Raw genomic sequence first — 27,180 nt, forward strand, 5'->3', positions numbered from 1 at the left:
GCTCAAAAATAGCAACGTTAATGTAATGCTGCGCAGCCTGAAGACATGGAAGTAGATGTCGAGGTTGAGGATCGTGAAACAAGGTTCCATCTGCATGCCGGTTGATAGGGTACTAATTGGATCATGCAGGTGTAAATTAGGGAGGCATAATAATGATGTCTAGACATGCTCCCCATTTTGCAATGCACACGCGTGAGTGCACATACACGAAAACCACAACACTGACTTGCCAAAATACCGGTCTGCTTGCAGAAGAATTAGTTTTTGCAAACGGAGTGCACAATTGGCAATGTGCACAACAAAGGCGACAAGGCACATATAGGACAAGGCGGGCGCTAGCAACATTTTATAAAAGTTAGTAATAAAACTCTTTGTAAAATCACCCCTACTTTTCTAACACTAGACAACTAGTGCTTTTCACACCCCCTCTTACATAGCATTATTACAAAAGAAATCAAAAGTATAATTAAGGTCGGGTTTGGCACACGCATATGTGTGTGTGTGCCATCCTCGACCCTGCCCTGTCTTACACACTAGCCGTTATAATCACTAATGCCGAGTACTGACTTTTCTGCAAGCAGCTCAAATATTGTGTTTTGGTGTTGCAATCTTTGTGTATGCGTGCATGTTATAAAAGGGCGATCATATTTGGATAATATTATTGAATCCCTGATCTAATACTCTATAATCTTCTTTGCCTTCTATCAGTTGGCATGCAAAATAAAAGCAGTCACTTGAATCTCAATCCCAACATTCACATCCATGTTATTTGGCTGTGCAACATTGTGTGTAAAGGCTAAAAAGGTTGTTTCAATAAAAGCCAAGTTGGGCAGAACAAAATAGAATAGAATAAATAAAACCAATGAAGTAAAGAATACATATTAGAAATAAATAAAAAAAATGGCTGTAAATATGTCCATTCATTCTAAGCCAAGAGGAGGGAGTAGATGCGAGTGGCATAAAGCTATTTTTCTAACAAGAGCCGAGGGTGTGTAATGCACAAATTATGCGAATGCTTATTAAAATGTTTGCCCCAATAGCTCCTGAACTGTAACACCCATTTGAACCTGGTCATCTTTGCAGACACACGCGGGGATGTCATCAACAGCGCCCAGCTCCAGCGACTGCCCGCGTTGCTGCCTCCTTTTCCCTGGGCGCGCGCATAGCATCCACCAGCACCTCAACGCTACCGACCCAAACCACCCTGCCGACCCGTTGCGGCGTCATCACCGGCACTTACAGAAATACAACTATCCTCAACCGGCCCCCCTCTACTGCTGAACTACCCAGAGCCTGTGCGACTATCAGCTGCAGCATCTCTCACTGTATAGCCGTATCGAGCACCAGCTCAGACGCAATATCCTGCAGCTTAAAGTTGTGCGACTTCAGCGCCAATTGTGCCAAGGAATTAACCATTCCGGGCATCTGAATGTCCAACGCCGCCTCACTGTCTGCACTCCCGTCAGGATTAGTCCCAGCATAGCAGGCGTGTTGCCATTTCTTCTTTTGTCGGTGTGCGTAGCATAAATCTAACCCGTACTGCAATTGGTCCAGCAGATGCAAAAGCACCCAGTATGTGCCGAGTGCTGTTCCGACGCTAATTGCGAGGTAATACCGGCTATCATCTATGCTAGCAAAAGAATATTGAAAGTGTGTAAAAAATACTAAATTGTAAAATGCAAACTGTGAATTGGAAAGGAAAGAAAAAATGATAAAGTAAATTAAGAAATGAGAAAGAACAACGTTAAATTGAAATCATTTGGCAAAATAACAGAAATCGAAAATTATGGATGCAATCAACCTTCAGTAAAATTGGCCAATGTGCGAGTTTAAAAGTATCTGTTGTTTACAGCTAAAGTGATCGGTGGATCGGTGAATCTGTAAACAAGAGGTACAGACAAGAGTTTAAAATTTTATTAAACTTGAAGAAAATGAGTAAAATGTAAATATTTTATTTTTTGCAGTTGATTTTTGGGGATCAAAAAAAGATTTATTAAAAATAAAAAAACCTAAAGTGCTAGCTTCTTGAATGACCCAGCATTGATCTCGTCCTCAGCTGGTCGCTTAAGCTGGCCATTATCCTCTTTGAGGAGCTCAATTGCCTTGGGATGCATAAACTCAGGAGCGGCGTCCCAGTTGGCCCGTCGGACAAATTTCTTGTCCCACCAGAGCCGGTGGTTCATAACCTTGTTTTCTGGTTCAAACAGGAACCGGCGCATTGCACAAATGAGCATTATGAGCCTAGGGTTAATATTTTTAACACCAAACTCCTCCAGCAAGACAGCATCCTCTTGGATCAAACCCCACCTTGTGATGGCAAGGGATGGAGAATCTAGGAATTTGAACCCCTGAACGTCATCCCTCTTAGTGCCGGCTGGGCGCACTGCGTCCATAACGACATAGAGAACACTCTCCAGGTCGTCAAGGATTCCCCGGATGGGGCTGCTGCTGAGCATGGGAATTCCCATGAAAAGCGGCGTCCCTGTAAATGGGTCCTTGGCCACCTCCACCTGTCCCACTGTTGTTGCATTGAACCCCCACTGTTCGGCAACATCAATGTGCTTGAGTTGGGTTGGGTCAGTGTCCCTGGCAGCATCCTCAGCAGTGCCCCAGCCAACGACCTTGGCACAGCCCCAGTCAATGACATACACCTTGTTGTTTTTGACGCACACATTCCCTGCCGAGATGTCCCTGTGCAGGACACCAGTGTCATTTGCCTGGGCAAGGCACAGGGTCAGCTGCTCGACAAAGCCAGGAACCAGCTCGGCTTTCTGATCGTCGGCCTTGCCTTTCAGACACTCGGCCATTGACTGGCCGCAGTACTCCATGAGCACGAACTCCAGCCGGTATCCATTAAGGTCGCTGATGAGCAGGCCACTCGAAAAGATCTTGGGAATACATTCGACTGGTCTCTTGTTGAGGATGGCGTATGCGGCGCCCTCAGGCAAACGATTGACTGGGGTCCAGGAAAGCTTCAGCACAGAATCATGCTTCCCATTGAATTTCCCCCTGAATAAATGGACATGGCGCCCAACCATGTATGAATAACGCGCTATTGTCTCCTTGATACAAAACAGAGCAGCGCCATCCTTGACATCCTTGACATGCTTGGAAGCTGAGTATAAGACTTCGATCTTCGAATCGCCCTTGCTCTCCATATCGACTTCCTGCGAAAAAATGAAAGAGCTAGATTTCTTCGAGACATCGCAGAAATGTCCGAAGATGTTCGACTCAAGAGTCAGCAGGAACCAGAACTGCATGAGGCATGACTGAATTCTTTTAGCTCGGCGAGACGTCCAATTATTCGTATTAAAGCATAGCTGGCCGAGCTCGATGATGTACAGTTTGTCACGATAATATGCGTGAAGCGTCAGGATGTGCCCATGGAGGTAGAAGACAGGCGCAAACGTGCGGGTTGCCTGCTGATCATTAAGTAAATGTCCGTAATCTGCGAGCTGGCCACGAGTATCCTCTGAAGTTTTACTGGAGTTTGGATCCATCTTGGCCTCGAGTATAGCATGGATGGAATGAGCGTTCTCCTCTGCGTAGTCACTGTAGTAAAATGCAATGTCTGGCTTGTGCGGTGTACTTAGTATAGCATCGCTCTGATGGTCACCCAGATTAAGCCCACACTCTGGGACTGGAGTTCTGCCTGTTGGAATACCTCCATTTGCGACATCAACCGCATTGACCATCGCGTTGAAGAGGAGGATAAAATATTTGACCAAGCAAGCTTCCTTAGTCAACCCGATCAATTTCCCCGAGTTGCTTTTGAACACGTCAGCAATGGAGAAATCGCCGAACTCCTCAATCGGGCAACCTGTATTGGCTACGATGCCTTTGCTATCGACCACTGGCGACCCCCTGGCTATGTTGAGGAAGAGATCAGGCCAATCCTCGATGAACTGATTATACCGCTGCTTCACGCCCAGCGATTCGACAAAGTCATCAAACAGATCAACCTTAATGTTATCGCCGAGGCATTTCAGCAGCCGCTGACGGCGCTTATCGCGTACTTCGGGGGGTTCTGATTCCCCGGGTGGCAGTTCCTCTTTTTTTGATTTCTCGAGGGCGCTTGGATAGTGCTGCCTGTCTTGCTGTTCTAATAAAAAAGAAAACAAAATGTTTTAAATTAGTGTCCGAATTTGTTTTATATGCACGCAGAATAAACAACAGCAATTCATCAATATCATAACAATCCGTTTATATTGAAGTACTTACGCCTATTTGATTCGGCGGGGTCTTATTCGGAGGAGCTAGCTCAGACATCATTGAGAGAAAGGGAAAGGGAAATAGAAAGAGAGGGGGAGGGGGAGAGAGAGAGAGAGAGAGAGAGAGAGAGAGAGAGAGTGTGTGTGTGTGTGTGTGTGTGTGTATTTGATAAGCACTGAGGTATGGTAAAAGTAATAAAAAGTGAAGAAAAAACAAATTGAACGAAATGGTGCGAATTGAGAAAAAGTAAATATTAAAAGTAAAGTAAAGGTGGAAAGTTGCAAAGGTGAAAATTTGTTGCGATGGATTGCGCCAAAAACAAAAAATTTTTAATATAAACAAAAAATTTTGAGCTTCTCATGCTTGCATTTGGTTGGCTGAAATATGGAAACAAGAAATAATTATATTTACGGATTAATTTCCAACCAGCATTGTTCTTTTTCCTTGTGCATTGGTTTTGAGCTTTTATTGTTTCTTTTGGGAGCATGGTGGCCCTGCCATTCACTGCTGTAAAGAATATGTGCTTCTCCAACGCATACACTGAACCAGAGATGCGTCTATGCTCCATCGCCTGGCTGTCAGACCAATTGAGACACAGAGCCACATGTTTCATGTGTCCGTGACGGGAGCATAAAACTCTGAATGCAAGAGAACTTTGACTTGGATCTTTAAGACCCAGCTGCAAGGTCACTTGGCTGAAACAATCAACAGACTCCAGGTGCATCCGGCACCAATAGATGGCACATTGGAGAAACTCAAGATACATGTGGACCCCCATTACCAGGACAAGAAGCTGGACCTGGGTATGAGCCGTAGTTGGCAGGAGCTGACAAAGTACAGGTATACAATGCTGTTCAAGAAAACTCAAGGGAATCACGCAAAAACAAGCAATTGTGTTTGTAAATGAGACTGTACATAATCAGCAGGGCTGATACAAGAGACAGTGTGAGCTTTCACGTCGAACGAGAAATGAGGGCATCCTTGACGCCTAAGAAATGCTGATTGTTGATAAGAACTCCAATCTCAACAAACATCCTGAATATGAAATCCATGACAAGAAGATGATAATGGCCTGCCAAAGTGGCCACAGACGAAAGCAATGAGGGCAGCAGATATGCACACTAGCTATATGGCCACGATTGATGCTTTAGTCGAGAGATTGAGTACTTGGGTTTAATTTTACTAACGCCTCAGCAGACACTTCCACCACCAGAAAATTAGACACAGGCCTGGGTAACCAGAGGCATGTAGCCAGGTTCTAAAATAGGGTTCAAGATGGGTACGGTGGGGCAGTAGAAAATCAATTTTATTCATTAATTTCAGTTTTTATTTTTTGCTGGAATCTGGGAGTTCTATGAATGTTCAGTGAAGGTGAAGAGATAAACACTATGTATATATAATTATGTATTGTAAAAGCGCTATGCATTGATGGAGTGCGACAGTACATTTATGTGATGTGTGTCCCTGTATGACTATCAATTGAGTGTTTGTCTGGCTAAACAACCAAGGCTGGCTAATCAGTTGATCGCGACCAGCTAATAAAATATAATTGCAGGTTTGCAGAACTGCTTAGTTTAAAATATTAGTTCAACAATGGTTGCTACAGCGCGCATTTCAATGGCGTTGCAAATAATTCATTTAAAACAGGCTTAATGTGTTCAAAATTTACATGTTAAAATAATATTTTATTAGATGCATGGTGGTTCCTATTTTTAAAAGACAAATGTCATTTTGAGTCTGTCATTTTTAAATACCTTTGCCAGTTTAGTCGCATTGTTTATAATGCTTCAGAAAAATTTACAACGGGCTTTCAAAAAACATTTACTCGGACAATCCTAGTTCACATTTTGCACATGCTTATTTTCAATATACACAATCCTTGGCAAGCGTTTCAACATTTCAAATAGCGTCTATAGCAATGGCCACAGCATTGCAGCGAGCATGTTGGCTCAATCAACAGCCATTTCTCGCTCAGAATGCCAATTGCAAAACTGTGGTCAACAGTAGTATTTTCTCTTTAACATCAAGCTTCAAAAACAACAGGACCTTGTTCCGATGCAAGCGAGACAGCAGGAAACCGCCACTTGTATTTGTCCACAGCAGCAAACTCACTCACGCCCCTTTAAAACTCCTTACCTATCGACTGGCTATTGCTTTAATACACAACACTGCCACAATATAAATTAATTTCTGTGCCAATAACATCCCCAGCCTCCCATTTTTTGCTGTACTGATTGCTGTGCTTGCCCAGGGCTAGCAATGCTGCTGTCACTGTCACTGTCACTGTACCATACCATTTGAATATCCACATGCCGTCATGGGAGATTCTCTGGAGCTTATATCTGACGCCCTCACCACTCTCAGAGAAAACCCCAGACTGATCTGAGCACTACCCGACCTGCATCAGCTGGCTGGTGAGCAGACCCACATGAAAGCCATGCTTGCCACTAGCATTTTCCTGGATATAAGTAGTGGCCACAACAGACTCGAACTTCCAGCCCAAGTTCTACACTGCTTTGCCATCGAGAAGTGCACTGAGCGATGGGCACTATGGCAAGTACAACAAGTGGGGCTCGTCTGCCACAGCAGCAGCATTATCAACAATTGCAGCAGCAGAGGATGGCTTGATCATGAAGTGCAAAATCAAAGAATCCAAAGCAGGCACTGGCTTCGGAACCTCCATGAACCTGCAGTCAGTGGCAGTACCACATCGCCCAGAGCAGTTTACGACCAGCTCAACATTGCCAATGTTAATGAGTGGATTCAATAATGCACTTAAAAGCTGTATTCAAAAACTAGGAAAAGAGAAGAGGTGTTATGCTAAAAATATATATTCAAAAAATGAACTAAAAGAAAGCTAAGGGATAAACATCCTCTACTGCTCATATTCATTAGTATTTATGCAAGTAGGAAATTAACTAGCGATTGCTTCATTAACCAATTGCCAGAGACAAGCCGCAATTTCTTGTATTACATATTGTATCACTATTAATATCTTCGCCAATGTATCTTTTCTTCTACTTCTGGCACATAAAATATATAAAAGGGTCCCATTCAAAAGCTCACGTGTTTTGCGTATCAATGCAAAGAGCCCTTTGTCCTCTATATTTTCTTTTTCTTTTATTTATTTTCTTCTTTCCTTTGCAATTTATAATTCATAATTTTCAAAAAGCTACACTTTTCAATAGGATTTCGAATTAATTTATATCCACCCCCAATGAAGCAAAGATTCTCAGCGCTCGACGTGCGAGCGACAGTGACGGCGCTACAGAAGCGCATTGTTGGCCTTCGTCTCCAAGGAATTTACGACGTTAATCCCAAGACGTTCCTGTTCAAATTCACAAAGCCCGACTGCAAAGAGCTGGTCCTAGTGGAGTCCGGCATCCGAATGCACACGACCGAATTCACTCGCGACAAATCGATCATTCCGTCCAACTTTTGTATGAAGCTGCGCAAGCATTTGAAGGCGCGGCGGCTGACAGGCGTGCGGCAGATTGGCATGGACCGCGTGGTGGACTTTGAATTTGCAGTGGCAGCCGGCGCAAAGGCTGAAGGCACATACCACATTCTGTGCGAGTTCTACGCGTCGGGAAATGTCATCCTGACCGACTACCAGTACAACATTCTGGCGCTTATGCGAGTCGTGCATTTAGAGGGCGAGCCGGCCTTTGCCGTTGGGCGGCAGTACAGCCTGGCCGAGTCGCGCGACATCGATCCTGTCGCACGGGCGCAGCTTGTCGAATGTCTGCGGCGAGCCGGGCCCAAAGACACACTGAAGCGCACACTGACCATGCTTGGCGCCTACGGCCCGGCACTGACCGAGCACATCATTCTGCGCGCCAAAATGAGCCCGTCGCAGCGTGTGTCAGCGGCAGTGAATGTCGACGCGCCGGAGTCGCTGCAGATCGACGCGCTGCTCGAGGCATACGCCGACGCGTTTTCAATTGTAACACGGCTGGGCCGCGAGGTTCACCCCGGCTTCATCACCTTTGTGCCGCAAAGGGACAGCGCTGGCACGGAACGGGCAGACAAGGGAGATGAAGTCTACGACGAGTTCAGCCCGTGGCTTTTCGACCAGTACGTGCAGCGGCCGCACACGGAGTTTGCCTCCTTCTGCGATGCGGCCGACGTGTTCTTCTCGAACATCGAGGCGCAGCGGCTCAAGGTCAAGGCGCACCAACAGGAGCAGGCGGCCGAGCGCAAGCTGGAGGCCATCAAGGCCGAGCACGAGGGCCGCGTGGCTGCGCTTGAGCGCGCGCACCGCAAGACCGAGGAGCAGGCGCGCCGTATTGAGATGAATCTGGAGTTTGTTGACCAGGCGATTTTGATTATCCGCCAGGCTGTGGCGGCCGGCATGGACTGGAAGGAGCTGGAGGAGCTGGTGCGCGACCAGCAGGACCAGGGCAACCCTGTGGCCGAGCGCATCATCAGACTCAATCTGGCCGCCAACCAGATCACCCTCGAGCTTGACGAGCCGGCGGACTGGGACGAGAGCGACGACGACAGCAGCAGTGCCAGCGACAGCGACGGGGCAGATGGTGCCGAGCGCGGGGCAATGCAGCTTGCCGGGCCGATGTCCGTTGACGTAGACATCTTCCAGTCGGCATTCGCCAACGCCCAGCGGTACTACAACTCGCGGCGACACGCGGGAGTCAAGCATGCCAAGACGCTGGCTGTGTCGACGCAGGCGCTGCAGTCGGCTGAGCAGAAGATCAAGACGGATCTGCGCGCAACCAAGGTCACGGCCACGGTCACACAGCAGCGCAAGCCGTTTTGGTTCGAGAAGTTCTCGTGGTTCCTGTCTTCCGACGGCTTCCTCGTCTTGGCCGGCCATGACATGCAGCAGAACGAGCTTCTGGTCAAGCGCCACCTGCGCTCAGGCGACGCCTACGTGCACGCTGATCTCCATGGCGCAGCCTCGGTCATTGTCAAGAACCGCGGCCTCGAGTCTCAGTCGGCTGAATCCATCCCGCCATCAACGCTGTTCCAGGCGGGCATTATGAGCGTTTGTCAGTCGCGCGCTTGGGATGCCAAGATTGTCACCTCGGCCTGGTGGGTCGAGGCGCACCAGGTCAGCAAGTCGGCACCCACCGGTGAGTACTTGAGCACGGGCAGTTTTATGATCCGCGGCAAGAAACGCTTTTTGCCACCGACGCAGCTCGTCTACGGCTTTGGCTTTGCTTTCCGCCTGGCCGACGACGAGAGCGTTGCTAGGCACGTTGCTGCGCGCCAACAGCGCTTAGCCATTATGCAGGAAAACCAGCGTGCGGCCACTGGTACAGCAAGCACTGCGAATTTGACTGCCGCGGACAACGAGACTGAGTCTCAAGCCGCTGAGGACTCTAACGAGGCGGATCAGACTGCAGAGTTTTCCATTGTCGGTGGCAGTGCACCCACTGATTCAGCCGTGGCCATTGATACTGCTGCCGCTGCCTCTGATGCGGCCAAGCATAGGAGACCGGGCAAAGCGGCTGCGGCTGCGGCTATGGACTTTGGCGCGGCGCGCAAAAAGTACAACCTCGAGGAGGTTGAGCAAGCCATAGCAGCTGCCGACGATTTCGCCAACGAGAGCAATGCAGCTGCACAAATGCCCCGCGGCGACAACACCAACAAGCGCCATGTCTCTGCCAAGGAACGCCGCGACCAGCGCAAGCAAACCACTACGCAGAGTGCCGGTGCCTCTGCCTCTCAAGCTACTGGTGGCGGTACGGCAGTGGCGGCAGGCAAGCTGACCAAGCAGGAGCAGCGGCGCCTAGAGCAAGAGAAAAAGTTTGATAATCATGCAGCTCAGAACGCCAACCAGCAGCAGCAGCAACAGCAACAGAAGCGTGGCAGGAAGGGCAAGATGCGCAAGATGAAGGAAAAGTATGCCGACCAGGATGACGATGAGCGCGAGCTGAAGATGGCGCTTTCAGCTGCCAGTGGCAAGCGCAGCGTCGGTGCCATTCTTGACACCAAGCTGGCAAAGACCGCTGAAGCAAGTGATATTGCTTCAGTTGACATGGTTGAACATGAGGACAACAACGATGGTGATGATGACGGTAACGATGACCCTGCATCTGAGCTCGATGAGGCAGATACTGCTGATTTTGCCGCGTCGGATGACACTGTAGCTGACCAGCTGGCTGCGCTCATGGTTGCAGACAATCCAGCGACAATTGCGACGAGCGGGACGCCCGAAGACATCGACGATGACGACGAAATAGTCGATACCGCGTCCGACCAGCAGCTCGACGTCCTGGACATGCTGACAGCCGCCCCGCTGCTCGGAGACAACCTGGCATCGGCCATCCCTGTCTGTGCACCATACAGCGCGCTGTCCGCATACAAGTACCGCGTGAAGCTTGTGCCCGGTACGATGAAAAAGGGCAAGGCGTGCAAGATGGCTCTGACCGTGGCTTTGGGGGCTGCCGATGGGAACAAGCCCCGATCCACACATTCGTTGGATCCTGCAGAGGCCGAGCGGCTGGAGCTGGCGTTGATATTGGCCAACCGCGAGAAGGAGCTGATGAAGGTTGTGCCTGAGCCGGAGATGATCGCGCAGATGCTCGGCAAGGTTAAGGTCACGGCGCCCAATATGGAATCTATCCGCCAAAAGTCAAAGGCCGCGGCAAAGACCAAGGCCAAATCCAAGTCAAAAGACGAGTAGAATTAAAACTGGTTTTTTAAGACAACATTTTATTTAAATATAAATTATTTAAAATGGACCTCAGGTGATACAACTCGAGTCTAAATGTATTGTTATAGTAAGAGGGGGTGTGAAGAGCACTAGTTGTCTAGTGTTAAAAGGTAGGGGTGATTTTATAAAAGGTTTTATTACTGATGTTTCTAAATACCACTAGGGCCGGCCTCATCTTATATATGTGCCTTGTCGCCCTTGTTATGCACATTGCCAATTGTGCGCTCCGTTGGTGAGAACTGGATCCTCTGCAAGCAGACTGGTATCTTGGCAAGTCAATTTTGTGGTTTTTGCGTGTGTGTGCGCTCATGCGTGTGCATTGCAAAATGGGGATGGCATATCAGGGTGCCAATATTATGTCCCCTGATTTACGCCTGCATGATCCAATTAGCGTCCTATCAATCGGCACGCAGGTGGAAACTTGTTTCGCAATCCTCGACCTCAACATCTACTTCCATATATTCAGTCTGTGCAACAGTATATTGCACTGGCTATTGGTTACTTGCTTATTTGCAATTTATTCGCAGAGTTTTTATTTATTATTATCGGTTACGAATATATCCAAGACTGGTGACATCCGTCACGCTGCATCTACTGTATCGATAAAAACAATTTAGAGTGTAATATTATATAAATTATTTTGTAAAAACAATATAAAAACCCTTAGCTCCTGCTAGCGCTCCCAATGGGATTTGGCAGTTAAAAAGGCGCATTAAATGATACCACCAGCTTATTGACAACAACAATAAAGCAATGAGCTTGCATTACCGCGTGTTAGCAAACCCAAACCACCAAGGAAAATAAAAAAGTTTACAACTTAGCTGCGCAACGCTAAAAAAAATAATAACAAATGATGCGGTGCCAATATAGGAAACATAACCAAAGTGTAACGCTGGAAATAAAAACTAATGGCGGAACCCATGAAAAAAGGCCACGCGTTATTGACACTAACAAAACCAAGCACATTATATAACCCAACCACCTGTACAGCTAACAGTTAACAGTTTGTAATTTGTTATTCTAATACCTTCGGGCCATATATAAATTCTCGTGAGTGCTATGAAGCGTTCGTTCTTGCGTAGGTGTTTTTTGCCGGGTAAATTACACGCTCACTCGTTGTACTCTGTCTACAGTTCCATACCAATGCGGGAAAAAATATAAAGGCGTGGCTCGGCTGAAAGTTGTGTTCATATCGATGGGATAGTCCAAATGGTGTGAATGCGTGACGCGACGGTGCTGCTTCTGTTGCTGCTTCATATTCTGCTGGTGAATTAAAGTCTAATAAACCTTAAAACCCCTAAAGCCACATTGCGAGCCATTGATGCATGCACTGTGGCCTGCCCTATTTTTTGAACGAATTGAATTGAATTGAGATAGTGTTGATAAAATATGTGGAAAAATATAATGTGAACAAAAAAGAAAGTAACCACTCGCTTATATTTTGCTTTCATTTAATTTTTTGGCTTTCTGCGAGCTGTTGTTTTAATCACACAGCTAATTTGAATGTGGAACGGCTCGATAATTTGCTGCATCATATTGTACGGAAATCAAGGAGAATCAAATATACTCAGCACTATTGCCAATTTACATAAATGTCTCAAAAATACTGATAAATCAGTTACTCCAATACATGTGTGGTTGCGTGATGGAGCTGCGAATACCAAAGTGATTGTTCGACCTGGATAACAGTAAACGTTTGGTTTCACACAGCCCTGATACTGCGTGATAATCGGCGACTCTACAGTATGCGACATAAAATAGCAGTTACAATGTGGGTGGGCGTCTTGGTTTAAATAAAATAAAGGAACTACAATTGCAGCAGATGCAGCTGCTGTTCCACTCAGAATTTGTCCAAGTATTGGTGCAAGTGGATACATTTTGTATCCAGGTTTTCCACTCGTGTCTTGGATTTGGCCACATAAATACAAGTAACAATATGTGTAATATTCGTACATCTACAAATATTTGTTTATCAATTGAAGATAATGACATGTGTGCTTTGGCATCCGCCGCCAAAGTAAAATTTTTTAATGCAACATCTTCTTGTCATCTCTTCATGCCAAAATTTTTACTCTGAAATATACCCGCACTGTTTCGTATAGTTACAAAATCATAAAAAAACTTGCAGTACTTATTCTTCCTTTACAACATGCTTGTGAAATACAATTCGGCCTTTTCCGCTATGCTGGCACCTTGCTTTGCCCGATTGTGCGCGGTCTTGAAGTTGATCTCGAGTGGGACATTGGAGTCGGCGCAAAGGGCATCTCAACGGCAATGAGCATGCTGCGGTTCGCCAACAGCACAGCGCCACCGGCAACCGAGTGGGTATCGCTCGGCTGGAGCTACGGTACAATGAGCCTGCAGCACCGCAAGGATAAAACAGCCGTTGTCTCCATGCAAATATTGCCCCCCTCGGCCAACCACCAAGTAACCCTCGGCAAGACATCTGATATTTCCGACGCCAAATACCTACCGACCCTAGAAGGCCCCAGCCAAGTATTCCTCGAATCCAAGGTTGAGCTCGATGCCTCTGTGCCATACTACTTCAAGGTCGAAGCGCACCACGATCTACTACAGAACCGCACCACGTATGAGGGCCTTTACAGCATGGGCAACCATTGGATGTATATGGGCTCGCTGGTCCTGCAGCACCCCAATGATTCGGTAAACGGGAAAATCATTGGTACGCAGGTTATTGACGACGACAGCAATGAGCAGAGTAAAACAACAAGCAAAACCACCAGCTCTGCTGGCGATGAGAGCACTGCCACAGAGAGCACCAATACGGAGAAAAAGCGCCTGAGTGGCAAGCGCAAGGGCAGCATGAGCAGCGGCAGCACCAATAGCGACAGTGAGAGCGATAGCGATAGCGACGGTGGTAGCGACTCAGAGAGCGACTCGGAGAGCGGCGGCTCGGCGCCCAAGACTACCCGCGCCCCGCGACGCTTCGTGAACCGCCTGGTGGCAGCGCACAACAAGCAGATGGACCCCAAGCGCCCACTGGTGCCCCTGAGCTTCCTCAAGAACGGCATCAACTTCCCTGACTTTGTCGTTTTCCCAAGTTATACTCGGCCATCCGCCGCATGGAAGGCGCTGACACCAGCTTGATGCGTGCTGGTGTATATAAAAGTTCCAGCTGCGCGACAGACTCGGCGAGGTATTCTTTATCACGAAGGGTCGCGCATTCTCGTATGATTATAGCGACGAAGATATTACGAGTGTGCGCCATTTCTTCATGTCTGCCAGCTACCTTCTTTCCATTGACGGCGCGCGGCTTCCTGAAGGCGAATTGGAGGAGAAAATGAGCCTGATCGTCGTCGTCTGTGGCTGAATCGACAGAGGCTGAGGCCGCGGTGACCACTGAGGAGTCGAGTACCTCGGCTTCTACCAATGAATCAAGCACTTCTGCGTCTACCAGCAGTAAGCACATCAAAAGCAAAGCTTTGAGCACCGAGACCGAAACTGAGATTGAGACCACCAGTGAAGAGGGCGAAGGCGAGAGCAGCACAGATGAATCCACAGAAAGTTCCTAGACCTCTACTGCCACTGCGTAAATCTAAAACATTTTCCTTTTTTCATGCATATTAATTTTTGTTTCGTTCACGATATTTAATATACCCTTATTTTTCACTTTCTTAAAAAATATATTTATTGATTTTACTTGTGGAGAGTGGTGCTCATTAATAATTATTAAGACATAATAAAAAGGTGTGGGGGAGAAGAAACAAAACTGCGTATTGGTTTCATCTTTGGAATTGAACATCTATGTTATGCCTGGTCGCTTCAGAAACTGAATTCTCGAATATGCGAACGAGGAAAGAGTGTCACGAAACTGAGTACCCATTTTTAGAATATTGAACGAGACAGCGCGTTTTTTTAAACGGTCTAATAAGTAAAACTAACAAAAAAGTGGCCCCGAGCGAGCGAGAATATGTAAACGACACACTTTATCACTTCTCGAGGATATTATTCAATCATATCGCATACATTAATATATTAATTCAATTATTTGACTAATAGCCCATCACATACCCCTCTCATTGCCTGCACTATCACTTTCTAGCCAAATTTAAATAAATGCTGCGCCTTCACGCATACATGGCAATAATGTCCATTTGTGCACCGGTGCTGATACTGCCAACCCAGGCCGCGGGAATTAACGGCAGCGGCGGCCAGGCCATGTACACCACAGTTTACCGCTATGCCGCTCCCCTCGAGCACCCCCAAAATGACGGCTGGCACAACCCGGCATCGTCAGGCACCGGAAAGTACGCAAAGTACACAAACAGGAACGTTCAGCGGCGCCAACCGAGTACGCCAACTACGCTTACAATAACGCAAAGGCAACTTCAACTGAGTACGCTGACTATGTTGAGCGGCGCCCGTACGCCGACGTCGTTGAGTACGTCGAGTACTCAAACCAGTACGCGAATCGATATGCTAAAAGCTATACGGACAGTTATGCAGACAGCTACAAAGACCAGTACCTGCGGAACGAGGTGGTAGAATACGTCACAGTGTATGAAGAGGAGGCACCGCGGCAGAAAAATGCCGTGCACCGGCAGATCCGGAACCGCAACAGGGATGACTCGCAGAACATGACGCTTAACCGCGTAGACGACCAGGACACCATTTTGGTTAGAGAAGTCGAGGAGACATCGAGCGGCAGCAGGAGAAGGCCATGGCCAAGCGCAGCACACTCGAGGGTGTCCGCGAAACACTCGTGGATTCGGGGCTGATACCTGATGTGCTCCCGGATAGCTTCAAGCCCGAGTTCAACATCACTTTGCGCTTCAACAACCAGCCGGTCAGCATGGGTGAGATATTGACGCTCAACGACACGCGTAATGAGCCCACCATTGAGTTTGACGGGCCGCTGGGCCAGGTCTTTACTGTGGCTATTGTCGACGCCGACAGCCCGTCAATGGCCAACATGGGTACCGGTCGTACCGCCATTTCCTAGCATCCAATCTGGACAACGTACCAGGCAGTACTAACAATATTATTACACCTTATCAGGCGCCGCAGCCGGCCTTTGGCACTGGCTTGCACCGCTTTGCTGTGACCGTACTGAAACAGAACGATAGGTTTAAAGTCACTGACAGCGATATACCCGAGTCCAGAGTGCGCTTTGATGTCAATGAGTGGGGCAAGTGCACAAAATGCGCCCAGTGGCAGCCACCTTTTTCCTTGTTAAACGCCAGCACCAAAATGAGCGTGTTGACACCACATAATAACTAGAAATATTTATAAAAAACAATTTCTACTCTTTTTTCTCTTTTTTAATTGTCTATATTAATATTATAATAAACTAACAGCATACATTCGGTGATAATTTATGGACATTACAAAAACCAAGGATGCCGCGCCAATACTCCCAGCAGCCAGCAAAATGAACGCCCAGAACATACGCATAGGCCTCTGATCCGTCACCAGCCGCCCCTTTGTCCCCCACATATATGCTGTGGACACCACCAGCAGTGCAATAGCAAGACATAAGAGATAAATGACAGACACGTCCGACAATTTTGCATAAGCGCCTTGCAAAGTGTCGTTGCGCAACCACTGGTTAGTTTCAAATTCATTAAAGATAATGTGCCCGAACCTACCATGGCCAAAGATAATTTAATCCAAGAGAGAAAGTTGCGCTCGACAGCGAATTGGTCCCGCGCCATACTGCATTCGTTATCAATTACCCGCCGGTGGTACGGGAGATGTAGTGTAGATTTTAGTTTGTTGCTTGTGCTGATGTGCGAGTGGACTGTTGGGATCGGGGATAGGCATTGTGTATGTGCCAAAGGCATTGTTGATTTATTGTTATTTTGCTTTTTTGCAGTGTGTGGGGGTGCTTGCTTAATCAAATAGACTGCTGTTGAAAGAATATACTATTAGCAGTAGAAATGAAGAAGTAAAAAAGAAACAAATTTCGATTGTTACTGCTATTTTATCTGAGAGTTTGGAAGATGTGGAGAAGAAAGAGATTCAAGTGATTAAATATAAAAAAGGTTTCATACTCGAAACATTTGTATTTAAGGGGGAGGCTGGTGACAAGAAGGGTGCTCATCATTCTAGCGCAAGCAGACAGCACTCTTTCTCCTTTCTTTGCTTTGCCTCCTCACCCCCTGAAACCGACGTAAATCATTTTCCTAAGATCAAATAAGGAAGAAGGAACTCCGTCCCTGGCATTAATATTATCCATAAAAAGCATGCACACTCTCACACTTTTTCTCCCCCAATAAAAAGCGTATTCTTTATCTTGGCCAATTTTCAATAATAAAACAAAGCTGTTTTTTTTGGAACATGCATCAAACGAGCAGTGCGTCTGACTCGGGTTTTTTACATTCAGTCGTCAAAAGAAAGAGTACAAAAGGTTGCCAGGCGCAAGTTTTAATATTTATGTACTCTCGCGCATATTATTGTGCACCATCGTGTACCCCTCCTTCTTGAGAAGACGGATATGTAGCAGCGTACATAATTAATTAATTGATAAATAAATGATTGCACTTTGGAATAGTCTGAGCGCTGTGAGTGTATTTATCCTATTGGGATACATAGTATGTTATGACGTATTAGAAACATTGCATGGATATAAAACTATAGCACATAAAATTACCAGGCTACACATCATTAGTTTATCTTATGGTCACGTGTATATTGTAAGGGTATTGGTAACTTTATTGAGTTGCTAGGCAAATAGCTAAGAAAAATGCTTGTCGGCTCGATTTTGAGCCGAACAACCACTCCTGTTTCTCCTCAAAACAATGCAAGCGCTTGTGACGCGACATCTTGTCAATTGCTACAATTTCTTTTAAATGCTTTTCTCACGGTCGCATCCCTCATTTCCCTGTTCTATATTCTAAAAAAAGCCTGTCCAATTGTCAACCGGGACTCCAGCGAATTAAATGTAATGAATTGAACATCGGACTTGGCCGCATGATTCCCTCCCAAATATTGTTTTTTCTCACGTTGTCAAATACACGAAGAAAGTGAAAAAAAAATTATGCGGCCAAGACAAATATCGCAGTTTTTATATCTTGGCAATTGCAAGAGGCCTTGGTTGCATGAATGCCACGCATAAAAGAAAATATTTAAAGCGGAAATGAAATGAGAGCATGCAAACTGGACTCGGTGAATGAATATAATACTATCTTGACTTTCTTCAATCATTTTTGTTTCCTCACAACTTTACGAAAAGTAAATTTTTTGTTATATTTTAGCCAAGCCGAAGGACTTGTATTGGCACTCTGATCACTGTTATTTTAAACATCATTCTACCCTATTCAAGCACTATTATGGTTGATGACACCCCAAGCTCACACACGGCCAGTAGCAGCTGTGGGCAAGGCAGCCAGTCGCCCAACATCAATATATCCGCGCGCGACTCTAACCTCGTTGACATTCTATTCAGTAGCGCGCTTGACGGCGAGTTCGTGCGAGACCAGATCTCAGGAACATACCAGCAGCCCAGCGTAAATCCAGACCCCAACACCGAGCCAAACCTCCTATCTGAGCGGGAAAAGGCGTACTCAATCGACCCCACGCTTATCACTCGTCTGCAAACCCTCGAGAGCCAAGCCATCCGCACAGCTGAATCCGGCGACATCAGCCAAGCAATTGCCCAGCTGACGCAAATAATCACCGACTGTCCGCACTACGCGTCAGCGTACAACAACCGGGCCCAGGCACATCGCATCCAAGGCCAGGATGACCAAGCGCTGGAGGACCTTGACCTGGCCATCAGTTATGCGCAGGACGAAAAGACGCTGGCCCAGGCCTTTACACAAAAGGCCATTGTTATGCGCGGCAGGGGCGACCAAGACGCAGCATTTTATAACTTTTCGATGGGTGCAAAGTATGGAAACGAGGTCGCCAAGATGGCTGCGCCAAAGGAAAACCCGTATGCTAAGCTCTGCGGCAAAATTGTCTCCGAGGCCATGCGGCAGCTCCTTGTGCCGGGACAGCAGCAAGACGATTAGGCTTTGTGTCAGAATATTTGTGAAAAATTATTAATAAACACAATCATTGTAAATATCAGCTATTTTGCTGTCTCAGTTGCACATGGCGTTCATCAGGACCTGGTTTTCAATCTCGACGATCTCGGAGCGCACATGGTTTGCTGCGCACTTCTGGACGTCGTTGCGTGCCTCGATCGGCCTGCGCTCCGACACCAACGCGACATCCCACAGACTAACCTTGCGCGACGCACCCAACCGCTGTCTGAACAAGTCGATGACATAGTTGCTGTAGTTGCGGTTACGCAGCTGCGAGTAACGGCGCACCCAAAACTTGTCCATATCCGATGTGCAACAGTAGTACTGGCCTGTGCGAATGATAATCTCTGTCGAATTCGGGTACCCGGAGGCCACGCGGTCAATCAGCCGGTTGACTTCGCCGACAAAGAACTCGTGCGTTTCGAACGCAGCGTCCCAATTGACAAAGCCAAAGATGGCCACGTTAGGCTTGCCGTAGTGCGTGGCAATGCCCTTGTCAAAGAACGACGGCCACGGCGGGTTGTTGCGCGAGGTCAGTCCGTCCCACTTGAAGGCATTGATACGCGCCTTGCCGTGCGGCGTGGCCGCCGGATCTGTCAAATTTCCCTTTGGCTGCCAACCGCCGGCCACCGGGTCCATGTCAACAGTGATATCGCGCGCAGAAATGCTGTACCGCTCAGTGGCCTGGCCATTATCATTGCACTTGCACTCGATGGACTCGATATCCTCCTTTGTCGAGCACCACTGCCCGAGCGTCGCGAACCGGCGCAGTGCTCGCCGGGTGTTCGAGTCTCCGTACAAGTGGATCCGCGGGTACCGGTCTATCAGGCATTGTGTGTACTCCTCGTATGGGATGCGCCTCAGCCGGCACGCATACGGCAGCCACACACGATTGTAGTTGTCGGGCAAGGGTACGACCGCGGCATCAAAGGGCAAGTTAGAAACATCGACCCACCGGCCATCCTCGTCGCTCTGCGTGCACAGCGGCTGATCCAGATATTTTGCCAGACTATACGGGCTGTCGCCAGTGCTGTCTACCACGTTGATAGACACCCCGGGCGGAGTGGGGATAGTCTCGGGATTATACGGCTGCGGCGTGGTCTTGCCCTCAGGGTTCCACCGAGCCTCGCGGAACTCTATAAACCCCTGCGGCGTAAACACGTCCACATCTCGCAGCTGCACATCAGCCTGATAGACGTGCACGCTGTCTTTCAGGGCGTTTCTCCAGTCACTCGTAGCCTGCAGTTTTATTGGGACGTTGATGCCCGTGTTGCTGCCAACCATGTCGAATACAAAGCTTTCCCAGGACGTTCCTGGCAACGGAGCAAACTCCGAATCAAGCGACGAGTTCAGGGCTGCTGCTTCTGGTGATTTTATAGTTGGCGGCACCACGACGCGCACGCAGACAGTGTCGCCCACATTGATGCTGCCTGCATAAGGTATGTCGACAACAGCCGGCGAGCCCTGTGCGACCTCCCAGTAATTCAAGGAAACTGGGATATCCGCACACCGGCTTTTTGTCTGCTCCGGTGTTTTGCTTGACGCTAATGTGAACAACGACGACGACGACGACGATGATGATGATGATGATGATGTTGTTGTGGTGTCGTAGCTGACCATTCGGATAACCTGGAAGCCGTTGATTAGACACATGATGACCAGGAACCCCTTGAGCGCCTTGTTGTCAATGAACTTGGAGAACAGCGATTTGCGGGCGGACTTTGTGGGTGATGTGGTGGTGGATGCCGAATGGCTCGCCAGCATGCCTTGCTCTTCATCACCCGCTACGTTCATGGTTAATTTATCTAGTGTCGACCCGTGTGCAAATATTGCGCTAGTGGCATGTAATATACGTAAGCGAATAAATTAGAAATATTGGAAAGGAAAGCTAGTCGTCAGATATGTTGGTGCTAATATTTAAAACGAGGAGCTACTGAAATCAAGTAGAATCGCAACATAATAACCATACGTTTTTTCGTGGACGCAAAAAATAATTGCAAATTTTTTTTAGCGGTTGCAATTACTCTTTACTAGCAACGAAAATCAAGCAACTTCATTCTCGAATTCTGGTCTGCTATTGGGGTTGGTGTCATCCTTTGCACGCTTTGCTGTGCTTTGCTCTTTGTTTATATTGTAAAATGATTTATCTACGAAGTGACCTTTATGGTTGCCCTTCTCAATGTAAGAAGGTAAACATCCAAAGACTTGCAATCCACAGTCATGCACACTTTGCTAATCTGTTTATAGATTTGCGGTCCGCATGTAAAATAATTGATAAATGATACTCAATGCAGTTTTCCCTTTCTTTTTGCTGGCGAAATACTCAATATTTTGTAACGGAGAAAATCATAATACTCAAGCTGCACTTCAGTATATTTTTTTTGCAATTGCAACATAACTTTTTTGCTTTACGAGAGGCGGCTAACCAATTGAACGCATAGATTAGCAAGCGCACTGTATACGTTTTTTGTTTTATACAATTACTCAAATTAGGGACAACTCTGGCCCTCGACTTAAGTTGACAACTGCTAATTGCTGCTTGACGCATGGTACGCAATAATAGTTACTTTTGGGTGCAATGGAAAAATTGCTCAATATCACAACAAATAAACCATGCCATATACATACCAAATTATTTAACAAAAAACAAAAAACAAAGGCTTAATTGCACAGCGAGTTGAACAGAATCTGGTTCTCGACTTCGACAACTTCCGAGCGCACATGGTTTGAGTAACACGCTTGCGACTCTTGGCGGCCAACCAGCGGCCGACGCTGAGCAACCGAAGCAACATCCCACACCGCACATCATATAAATCACCCAGGCCTCCTTAATCATACCGATATGCATGTCGTTAAGTAGCGGTTCCGCAGCTGCGAGTATTTCCTCCCTGTAGCTGACTGGTCCGAGTAGCAGCAGTGGTACTGCCCGGTGCGCAGTATGATCCTGGTATTTGGCAAATAAGTTTCATTTAAGCGCCCAATCAGCAGAGCAACCTGGGAGGCAAAAAACTCCAACGACGTAAAGGCAGCATCCCAGTTGACCAGCGAAATAATGACAGCCTGTGGATGCCAAACATTTTGACCGTTCCATTCGCGAACCGGTCTATCCACGGCGAAACATTACGCGCAGTCAGGCCCTCGATCTTGAACACCGCCATGCGCGCCTTATTTTCGGGAACACGCGCAAAATCAGTCTCGTTAGCCAGCGACAAGCCACCGTCCACTGCATCAATGTCAAAAAATGTGTTGCGCGCGTGTATCGAGAACCGGGTAAAGTCGCTCCTGTAGTCCTCGCACGTGCAGACAGCGCTTTCCTGGTCCTCTTTTGTTGAGCACCACTCGCCCAGCGAGCTGATTTTTTTCAAGCTGCGTCTCACGTTAGAGTCGCCATACCAGTGCACACGCGGGTACTTTGAGACAAGGCATTGCGCAAACTGCGCGTAGCTGACGCGGCGCAACCGGCAGGTGTACGGCAGCCAGACGCGGTTCAGGTTGTCAGCCAATGGCACGAGCTCGGGATCAAACGGAATATTGTGCACATAAACCCAACGCCCCTCCGCATTGCTGTCTGTACACAAGGGCAGCTCCGTGTACTTCCAAAGGCTATATGGGCTGGCCCTGTGCTCGTCTTTTACCACAACCTGTTGTGCCTCGTTATATCCAGCGGCTCGGGTGAATACTGCTGTGGCAAGAGGGGCCTTCGGGGTTCCACCGAGCATCGCGGAATTCAAGGAATCCCTCGGGATGGTAAACATCAATGTCGCGTAGCACCACATTAGCCTCGTAAATGTGCACGCTGTCCTGCCGCCTGTTGCGCATATCGCTGACCGGCTGCAGATTGACTGGAATGCTGATGCCCGAGGACAGGCCGACCATGTCGAGGAGAATGCTGTCCCAGGGTGCGCTTGGCAAAGGCACAAATGCGTCGGTACTGTTGGATGGCCTTAACGGCACTATTACGCGCACACAGACGCTCTCACCGACGCCGATATCGGACATGTCGGGGATATCGACGAAGGGCCGCATGGTCTCGTTGGAGATAGTCCAGTGGCTTTGGTTGATTGCAATATCCTTGCACGCTCGAGCGGGTGGCTGGCCAAACCATTGGTCCCAGATTTGTTTGATACTGTTGTGCAAATTTAAATGAGGGTGAGCAGCAAGTTGGGGCTGATGCGGCGGCGGAGGCGGGTGGATATAAAAATGAGATACCGATGGTGGGGGCGGTGGTGGCGGCGGTGAAAGCCGTTGTCCGTCTTTGTCGTGGTCGCCAGTTGCGTTGGGCTCAGTTATCAGTACAAAATAGCAGTGCGCACTAGAATAAAGGCTAATAAAGTTGCATAATGAGCTTTATCATTTTTCTGCTGAAAAGTGTGGAGAATGTCCTTGTTCTCGACTCGCTCGACGGAGCTAAAGGCAGGCAGGGCATTGTGAAATATTATAGAACGCGTAAAATGCAAAAAAAATTGGTTGTTGAAGTGCAGAAATAAAGAAATGAAAATGAAAATAAAAGGAAAGGAAAGGAAAGGTGAAGGTTAATTAATATTGAAGCAACAAATTATTGGAATAATTATCCGAAGGCGTTAATTGTAGACATTCTCGCTACTTAACCACCCCAAACGCAGCAAGCGTCGTGCAGACAATGCTTTGGAAAAGTGACTTACGAGAAATCAAAGGCTTTTTTAGATAATTATACAGAGTTGTAAATATTCGCTATGAGGTTTCAGATATTCCTTTTTTTCTTTCGTTAAAAGAACAAATATACCCGCAAAAATATGATTTCTTTATTATAAAGTGCGGCTTTGACAAAACTCGAACAGAAGTATGCTTTGTAACTTTTCCTTCGAACTCTCAGCCTTGTAAACAAATTTGCACCCTTTTTATATTTTTTCATAGCGTGGTATCAAGCGATGACCGCTCGTAAATATCGAGCGGTATGCACATTTTCCAATTTTTTGCTACCCGAGTGGGTGGCAGAACAATGACAAACACGGAGTAATGCAATTTTTATAGTATGATTTACATGTTTGGACAATACTTTCTTAAAACTGCATGATTGTTGGATGAATAAATGTATTTCTAATAGTTGAAAATATAATTGCTTTGCAGTTTCTTATTGGACGCATGAATAATGTATACAAATAAACCTTCCTTACTGGACAAATATTGTTGCAGTTATTTGTTGGTGTCGGGGGGATCGTCCCCTTTCTGAATACTGGTGCTTACATTCTGAGTTGGGTCCTAACACAAGATTGTCATGATGCAAATTGCATGCATGCAATTTGCAGTCAAAGTAAAAAAATCACGACAATACATAATAACGGCATAAAATCAACCACGCAAACATTCGCCTGTGGCTGCCGCCAAAAATAATTTTTTTAAAAAATTACACGTTGGAAAATTAACGGGTTTTCCTCTGATTACGCTGTTGAATTCAGCGGCGTGAACAAAGATTTTAATTATACTGATAAAATACGAAATTTTGGGTTACATCTGATACAGCCACATCCCCTGATCAGATGGATGTGGATTAACAGATCATGCGCGGCTAGCGGCGAGTTTGACGGAGACAGTATTCTCGACGCAAGGCATCGACAAGCCCTAGCAGTGGTCTTTCTTGAATTTCTTTAATATATATTTATTACCCTCAGTCTCTAGCTACGACACATTATTATAAAAAAATACAGGAATCAATGTTAGAATAGTTAGCTGTTTATGCAGTAAATGCAGTATTTGTCTTTTTTATTTTAAAAATAGCGCGAATAATATTGTTCAAATCCGACCGGTTATTAAATATTGTTTATTGTATTAGTATTCCCACGTAACCTTGTTTTGTAATGATTGTGCTGAGTGGCATTGCCAAGAAAATATTATTATTAGAGCTATGCAAAAAAAAAAATTATGGCTACAAAGTTGGATTCAACCAAGATGGACCTTGAGCGCCATATTGTCTTTCGAGGTTCAAAAGAGGCAAAAACAGCGACGACAGATCTAGACCTGTATTATCGTGTTTTTCCTCCGCCTCAAGTTGATTACATGCTTTCGACGAACAGGCGTCCCTCAGCACCGCTTTTCTTGCGACCAGCTCGCTCCAACTGACCCACGCCCACATAAGACACTTGTCCGGCTCCATCAGCCCGACCTCTGGTAGCCGTTGCTCAAAGGCAATATTATCATTCCCACTGCCATTGTCACAATAACTGCCACTGGTGAGCGGCTTGGCGCATAAACAGCGTCACGTAGTGCATGCTGGCAGGATCAAATACATCGTTGGTCGCTCCGACAAAACGACACCTTTGAATTTGAATGCCGCATTCTTCGAGAACTTCGCGCTCGGCGCAGGATGCCCAGCTCTCACCAAGTTCGAGGTGGCCGCCAGGCAGCCCCCAGGTGTTTTCACCGTGGCTGCCGTGGCGCTTGCCCAGCAGAAATAATACTTGGCCGTTGTGCTTGTGCGTGACAAAACAGCCGACGCCACACGGACATTAGCTGCGCTCATTTGTATTAGTTTAAGCGAGTAATTTGCTATAACAAGTTGGAATTCAAAATGCGAATGGTGACGAAGCAGCAAGAAAAAAAGCAAAAGCCAACAATCGATTTGCAGGATAATTTAATTTTTTTAGATATTTGTTCTTATTCTTTTCTTTGTGTAATCTTTTCGATCTTTGACCGAGTCTTTTGCCTTTCTCACTTTCACAACATTTTTTGATCGTTTTCTTTTTCTATACTTTTTTTTCACCCTTTCGCTAAACGCAAATTCACGCAATGTCTTGGTCGCAAGTCACACACACGTTCCCGCCACGCTCCAAGGGCAGCTACCTTGTAACCAACGAGATTGAGCGAGCCATGACAGCGAACTGCGCAAATACAAATCGGCATGTGTAACCTCTTCCTCCAACACACCAGTGCCTCTCTCTGTCTTAACGAAAACGTCTGTCGCGAGGTACGCGAAGACCTAACAATGGCCCTCGATCATATTGCTCCTGAAACACTAAAGTACAAGCACACAGACGAGGGACCCGATGATATGCCCGGCCATGTTAAGAGGCCTTGGTCGGCGTTTCTTTGAACATACCGATCAAGGATGGACAGCTGGCTCTCGGAACGTGGCAGGGTATATATTTGAACGAGCACAGAACATACCAGCACAGGAGAACCGTTATTGTCACTATGCAGGGCGAAAAGAGAAAGTGAGCCAGGTGCTTTTTGTGGTTGTGTAAATATTTATCCACTTTATATATTGATAAATAAAAGTTATTGTTTTTATAAACTCAGTTATCACTGTGTGGGCAAGGGGCACTTGTTGACTGTAACGGTGATGGTGTGGCGTGTGGTCGTGGACAATGTGGAGGTTGATTCGGCGGCCTCCCTGGACTCCTCGGACTCAGCGGCCTCGCTGGTCTCGCTGGTCTCGCTGGACTCACTGGACCTAGCAGTCTCGCTGGACTCACTTGACTCACTTGACTCAACGGCCTCGCTGGACTTGCTGGACTCAGCAGTCTCGCTGGACCGCGTCTCGCTGGACTCAGCAGTCTCGCTGGACTCAGCAGTCTCGCTGGACTCAGCAGCTGCTGGACTCAGCAGTCTCGCTGGACTCAGCAGTCTCGCTGGACTCAGCAGTCTCGCTGGACTCAGCAGTCTCGCTGGACTCAGCAGTCTCGCTGGACTCAGCAGTCTCGCTGGACTCAGCAGTCTCGCTGGACTCAGCAGTCTCGCTGGACTCACTTGACTCACTTGACTCACTTGACTCAACGGCCTCGCTGGACTTGCTGGACTCCCTGGACTCGCTGGACTCACTAGACTCGGCAGTATCACTGAACCCAGTGCTAGTAAAACTGGTAGTTGGACTATTAGTGCTTGTGGTTGAAGTTACCGTAGAAGGGGTCGAGGGAATGGAAGTGGCCAAGCAGTTTAAGGCAATATTGTCAGCATACGGGCTGAAAATTCCAGCAGGGAAAAGGTGCGCAGCTTGCGAAATGGCTGATCCAGGTGGCGCATTGGAAGCAAGCAGATTGTTCTTGCCAACAACAGTGCTTTGGGTCAGCGAGGTTTTGATATTTGGCGGCATAAATTGCCACAGGACCTTCAGCTGGGGGTCAACACCAGCCTTAATTTCAGACCAGTGTTGCTGCGCGCATGTTTGGGCCGAGGTAGAATCCCAATTGACGGTGTTGCCGAGGGCTGCGTTGGCAGCATCCCAATCTGGGCCATGCTGGGCAAGAGCAGCACCAAGTATGGCAAATATAGCCACGGGTATCTTTGCAAAGAACATTGACAAGGAGGCAGAGGATTAGGTAATGT

General features: G+C 47.2%; 12 protein-coding genes across 12 annotated transcripts; 7 read left to right on the forward strand and 5 right to left on the reverse strand.

The window, feature by feature from the left end:
• The first annotated feature begins 918 nt into the window (after nt 1–918).
• On the forward strand, nt 919–1,321 carry BX661DRAFT_186498 (uncharacterized protein). Its single transcript, XM_051537034.1, has one exon. It carries the CDS (start codon nt 1,096–1,098, stop codon nt 1,279–1,281), a length of 186 nt encoding a protein of 61 aa, XP_051389616.1. The 5' UTR covers nt 919–1,095; the 3' UTR covers nt 1,282–1,321.
• A 1,010-nt stretch (nt 1,322–2,331) lies between these two features.
• On the forward strand, nt 2,332–2,763 carry BX661DRAFT_186510 (uncharacterized protein; the record flags this gene model as incomplete). Its single annotated transcript, XM_051537035.1, has 1 exon — nt 2,332–2,763. A coding segment is annotated over one exon (266 nt), but the record flags the coding sequence as incomplete, so codon positions are not given.
• A 4,357-nt stretch (nt 2,764–7,120) lies between these two features.
• Nucleotides 7,121–10,887, forward strand: BX661DRAFT_186536 (fibronectin-binding protein A N-terminus-domain-containing protein). The gene has a single exon (XM_051537036.1). It carries the CDS (start codon nt 7,430–7,432, stop codon nt 10,859–10,861), a length of 3,432 nt encoding a protein of 1,143 aa, XP_051389618.1. The 5' UTR covers nt 7,121–7,429; the 3' UTR covers nt 10,862–10,887.
• Nucleotides 10,888–12,976: 2,089 nt separating this feature from the next.
• Nucleotides 12,977–14,424, forward strand: BX661DRAFT_207018 (uncharacterized protein; the record flags this gene model as incomplete). Its single annotated transcript, XM_051538649.1, has 2 exons — nt 12,977–13,952; nt 14,231–14,424. Exons 1-2 carry the CDS (start codon nt 13,166–13,168, stop codon nt 14,422–14,424), a joined length of 981 nt encoding a protein of 326 aa, XP_051389619.1. The 5' UTR covers nt 12,977–13,165.
• A 900-nt stretch (nt 14,425–15,324) lies between these two features.
• On the forward strand, nt 15,325–16,044 carry BX661DRAFT_186545 (phosphatidylethanolamine-binding protein; the record flags this gene model as incomplete). The annotated part of the gene is given in 3 exon segments (XM_051537037.1): nt 15,325–15,537; nt 15,555–15,828; nt 15,855–16,044. Coding segments are annotated over 3 exon segments (512 nt in total), but the record flags the coding sequence as incomplete, so codon positions are not given.
• Nucleotides 16,045–16,166: 122 nt separating this feature from the next.
• BX661DRAFT_186547 (uncharacterized protein) lies at nt 16,167–16,912 on the reverse strand. Its single transcript, XM_051537038.1, has 2 exons — nt 16,501–16,912; nt 16,167–16,456 (listed from the first exon to the last, which is right to left on the reverse strand). Exons 1-2 carry the CDS (start codon nt 16,693–16,695, stop codon nt 16,193–16,195), a joined length of 459 nt encoding a protein of 152 aa, XP_051389621.1. The 5' UTR covers nt 16,696–16,912; the 3' UTR covers nt 16,167–16,192.
• A 662-nt stretch (nt 16,913–17,574) lies between these two features.
• Nucleotides 17,575–18,922, forward strand: BX661DRAFT_186549 (uncharacterized protein). Its single transcript, XM_051537039.1, has 3 exons — nt 17,575–17,963; nt 18,003–18,085; nt 18,109–18,922. Exons 1-3 carry the CDS (start codon nt 17,957–17,959, stop codon nt 18,865–18,867), a joined length of 849 nt encoding a protein of 282 aa, XP_051389622.1. The 5' UTR covers nt 17,575–17,956; the 3' UTR covers nt 18,868–18,922.
• On the reverse strand, nt 18,916–20,918 carry BX661DRAFT_186550 (uncharacterized protein). Its single transcript, XM_051537040.1, has one exon. It carries the CDS (start codon nt 20,674–20,676, stop codon nt 18,940–18,942), a length of 1,737 nt encoding a protein of 578 aa, XP_051389623.1. The 5' UTR covers nt 20,677–20,918; the 3' UTR covers nt 18,916–18,939.
• Nucleotides 20,919–21,290: 372 nt separating this feature from the next.
• Nucleotides 21,291–23,375, reverse strand: BX661DRAFT_186551 (uncharacterized protein; the record flags this gene model as incomplete). The annotated part of the gene is given in 5 exon segments (XM_051537041.1): nt 21,291–21,303; nt 21,893–21,942; nt 21,966–22,549; nt 22,563–23,194; nt 23,277–23,375. 5 exon segments carry the CDS (start codon nt 23,306–23,308, stop codon nt 21,291–21,293), a joined length of 1,311 nt encoding a protein of 436 aa, XP_051389624.1. The 5' UTR covers nt 23,309–23,375.
• Nucleotides 23,376–24,722: 1,347 nt separating this feature from the next.
• BX661DRAFT_186552 (NUDIX hydrolase domain-like protein) lies at nt 24,723–25,547 on the reverse strand. The gene is made up of 3 exons (XM_051537042.1): nt 25,358–25,547; nt 25,119–25,328; nt 24,723–25,096 (listed from the first exon to the last, which is right to left on the reverse strand). The coding sequence occupies exons 1-3, from the start codon at nt 25,376–25,378 to the stop codon at nt 24,785–24,787; spliced, it is 543 nt and encodes a 180-aa protein (XP_051389625.1). The 5' UTR covers nt 25,379–25,547; the 3' UTR covers nt 24,723–24,784.
• Nucleotides 25,505–26,102, forward strand: BX661DRAFT_186553 (uncharacterized protein). The gene is made up of 3 exons (XM_051537043.1): nt 25,505–25,701; nt 25,733–25,918; nt 25,963–26,102. The coding sequence occupies exons 1-3, from the start codon at nt 25,645–25,647 to the stop codon at nt 26,071–26,073; spliced, it is 354 nt and encodes a 117-aa protein (XP_051389626.1). The 5' UTR covers nt 25,505–25,644; the 3' UTR covers nt 26,074–26,102.
• On the reverse strand, nt 26,103–27,151 carry BX661DRAFT_207022 (uncharacterized protein; the record flags this gene model as incomplete). The annotated part of the gene is made up of 3 exons (XM_051538650.1): nt 26,103–26,325; nt 26,413–26,439; nt 26,465–27,151. The coding sequence occupies 3 exons, from the start codon at nt 27,149–27,151 to the stop codon at nt 26,158–26,160; spliced, it is 882 nt and encodes a 293-aa protein (XP_051389627.1). The 3' UTR covers nt 26,103–26,157.
• Between the last annotated feature and the right edge of the window lie 29 nt (nt 27,152–27,180).

The sequence above is a fragment of the Kickxella alabastrina genome, assembly GCF_025024165.1.
Source record: "Kickxella alabastrina strain RSA 675 chromosome Unknown BX661scaffold_22, whole genome shotgun sequence".
NCBI classification, from domain to species: domain Eukaryota; kingdom Fungi; phylum Kickxellomycota; class Kickxellomycetes; order Kickxellales; family Kickxellaceae; genus Kickxella; species Kickxella alabastrina.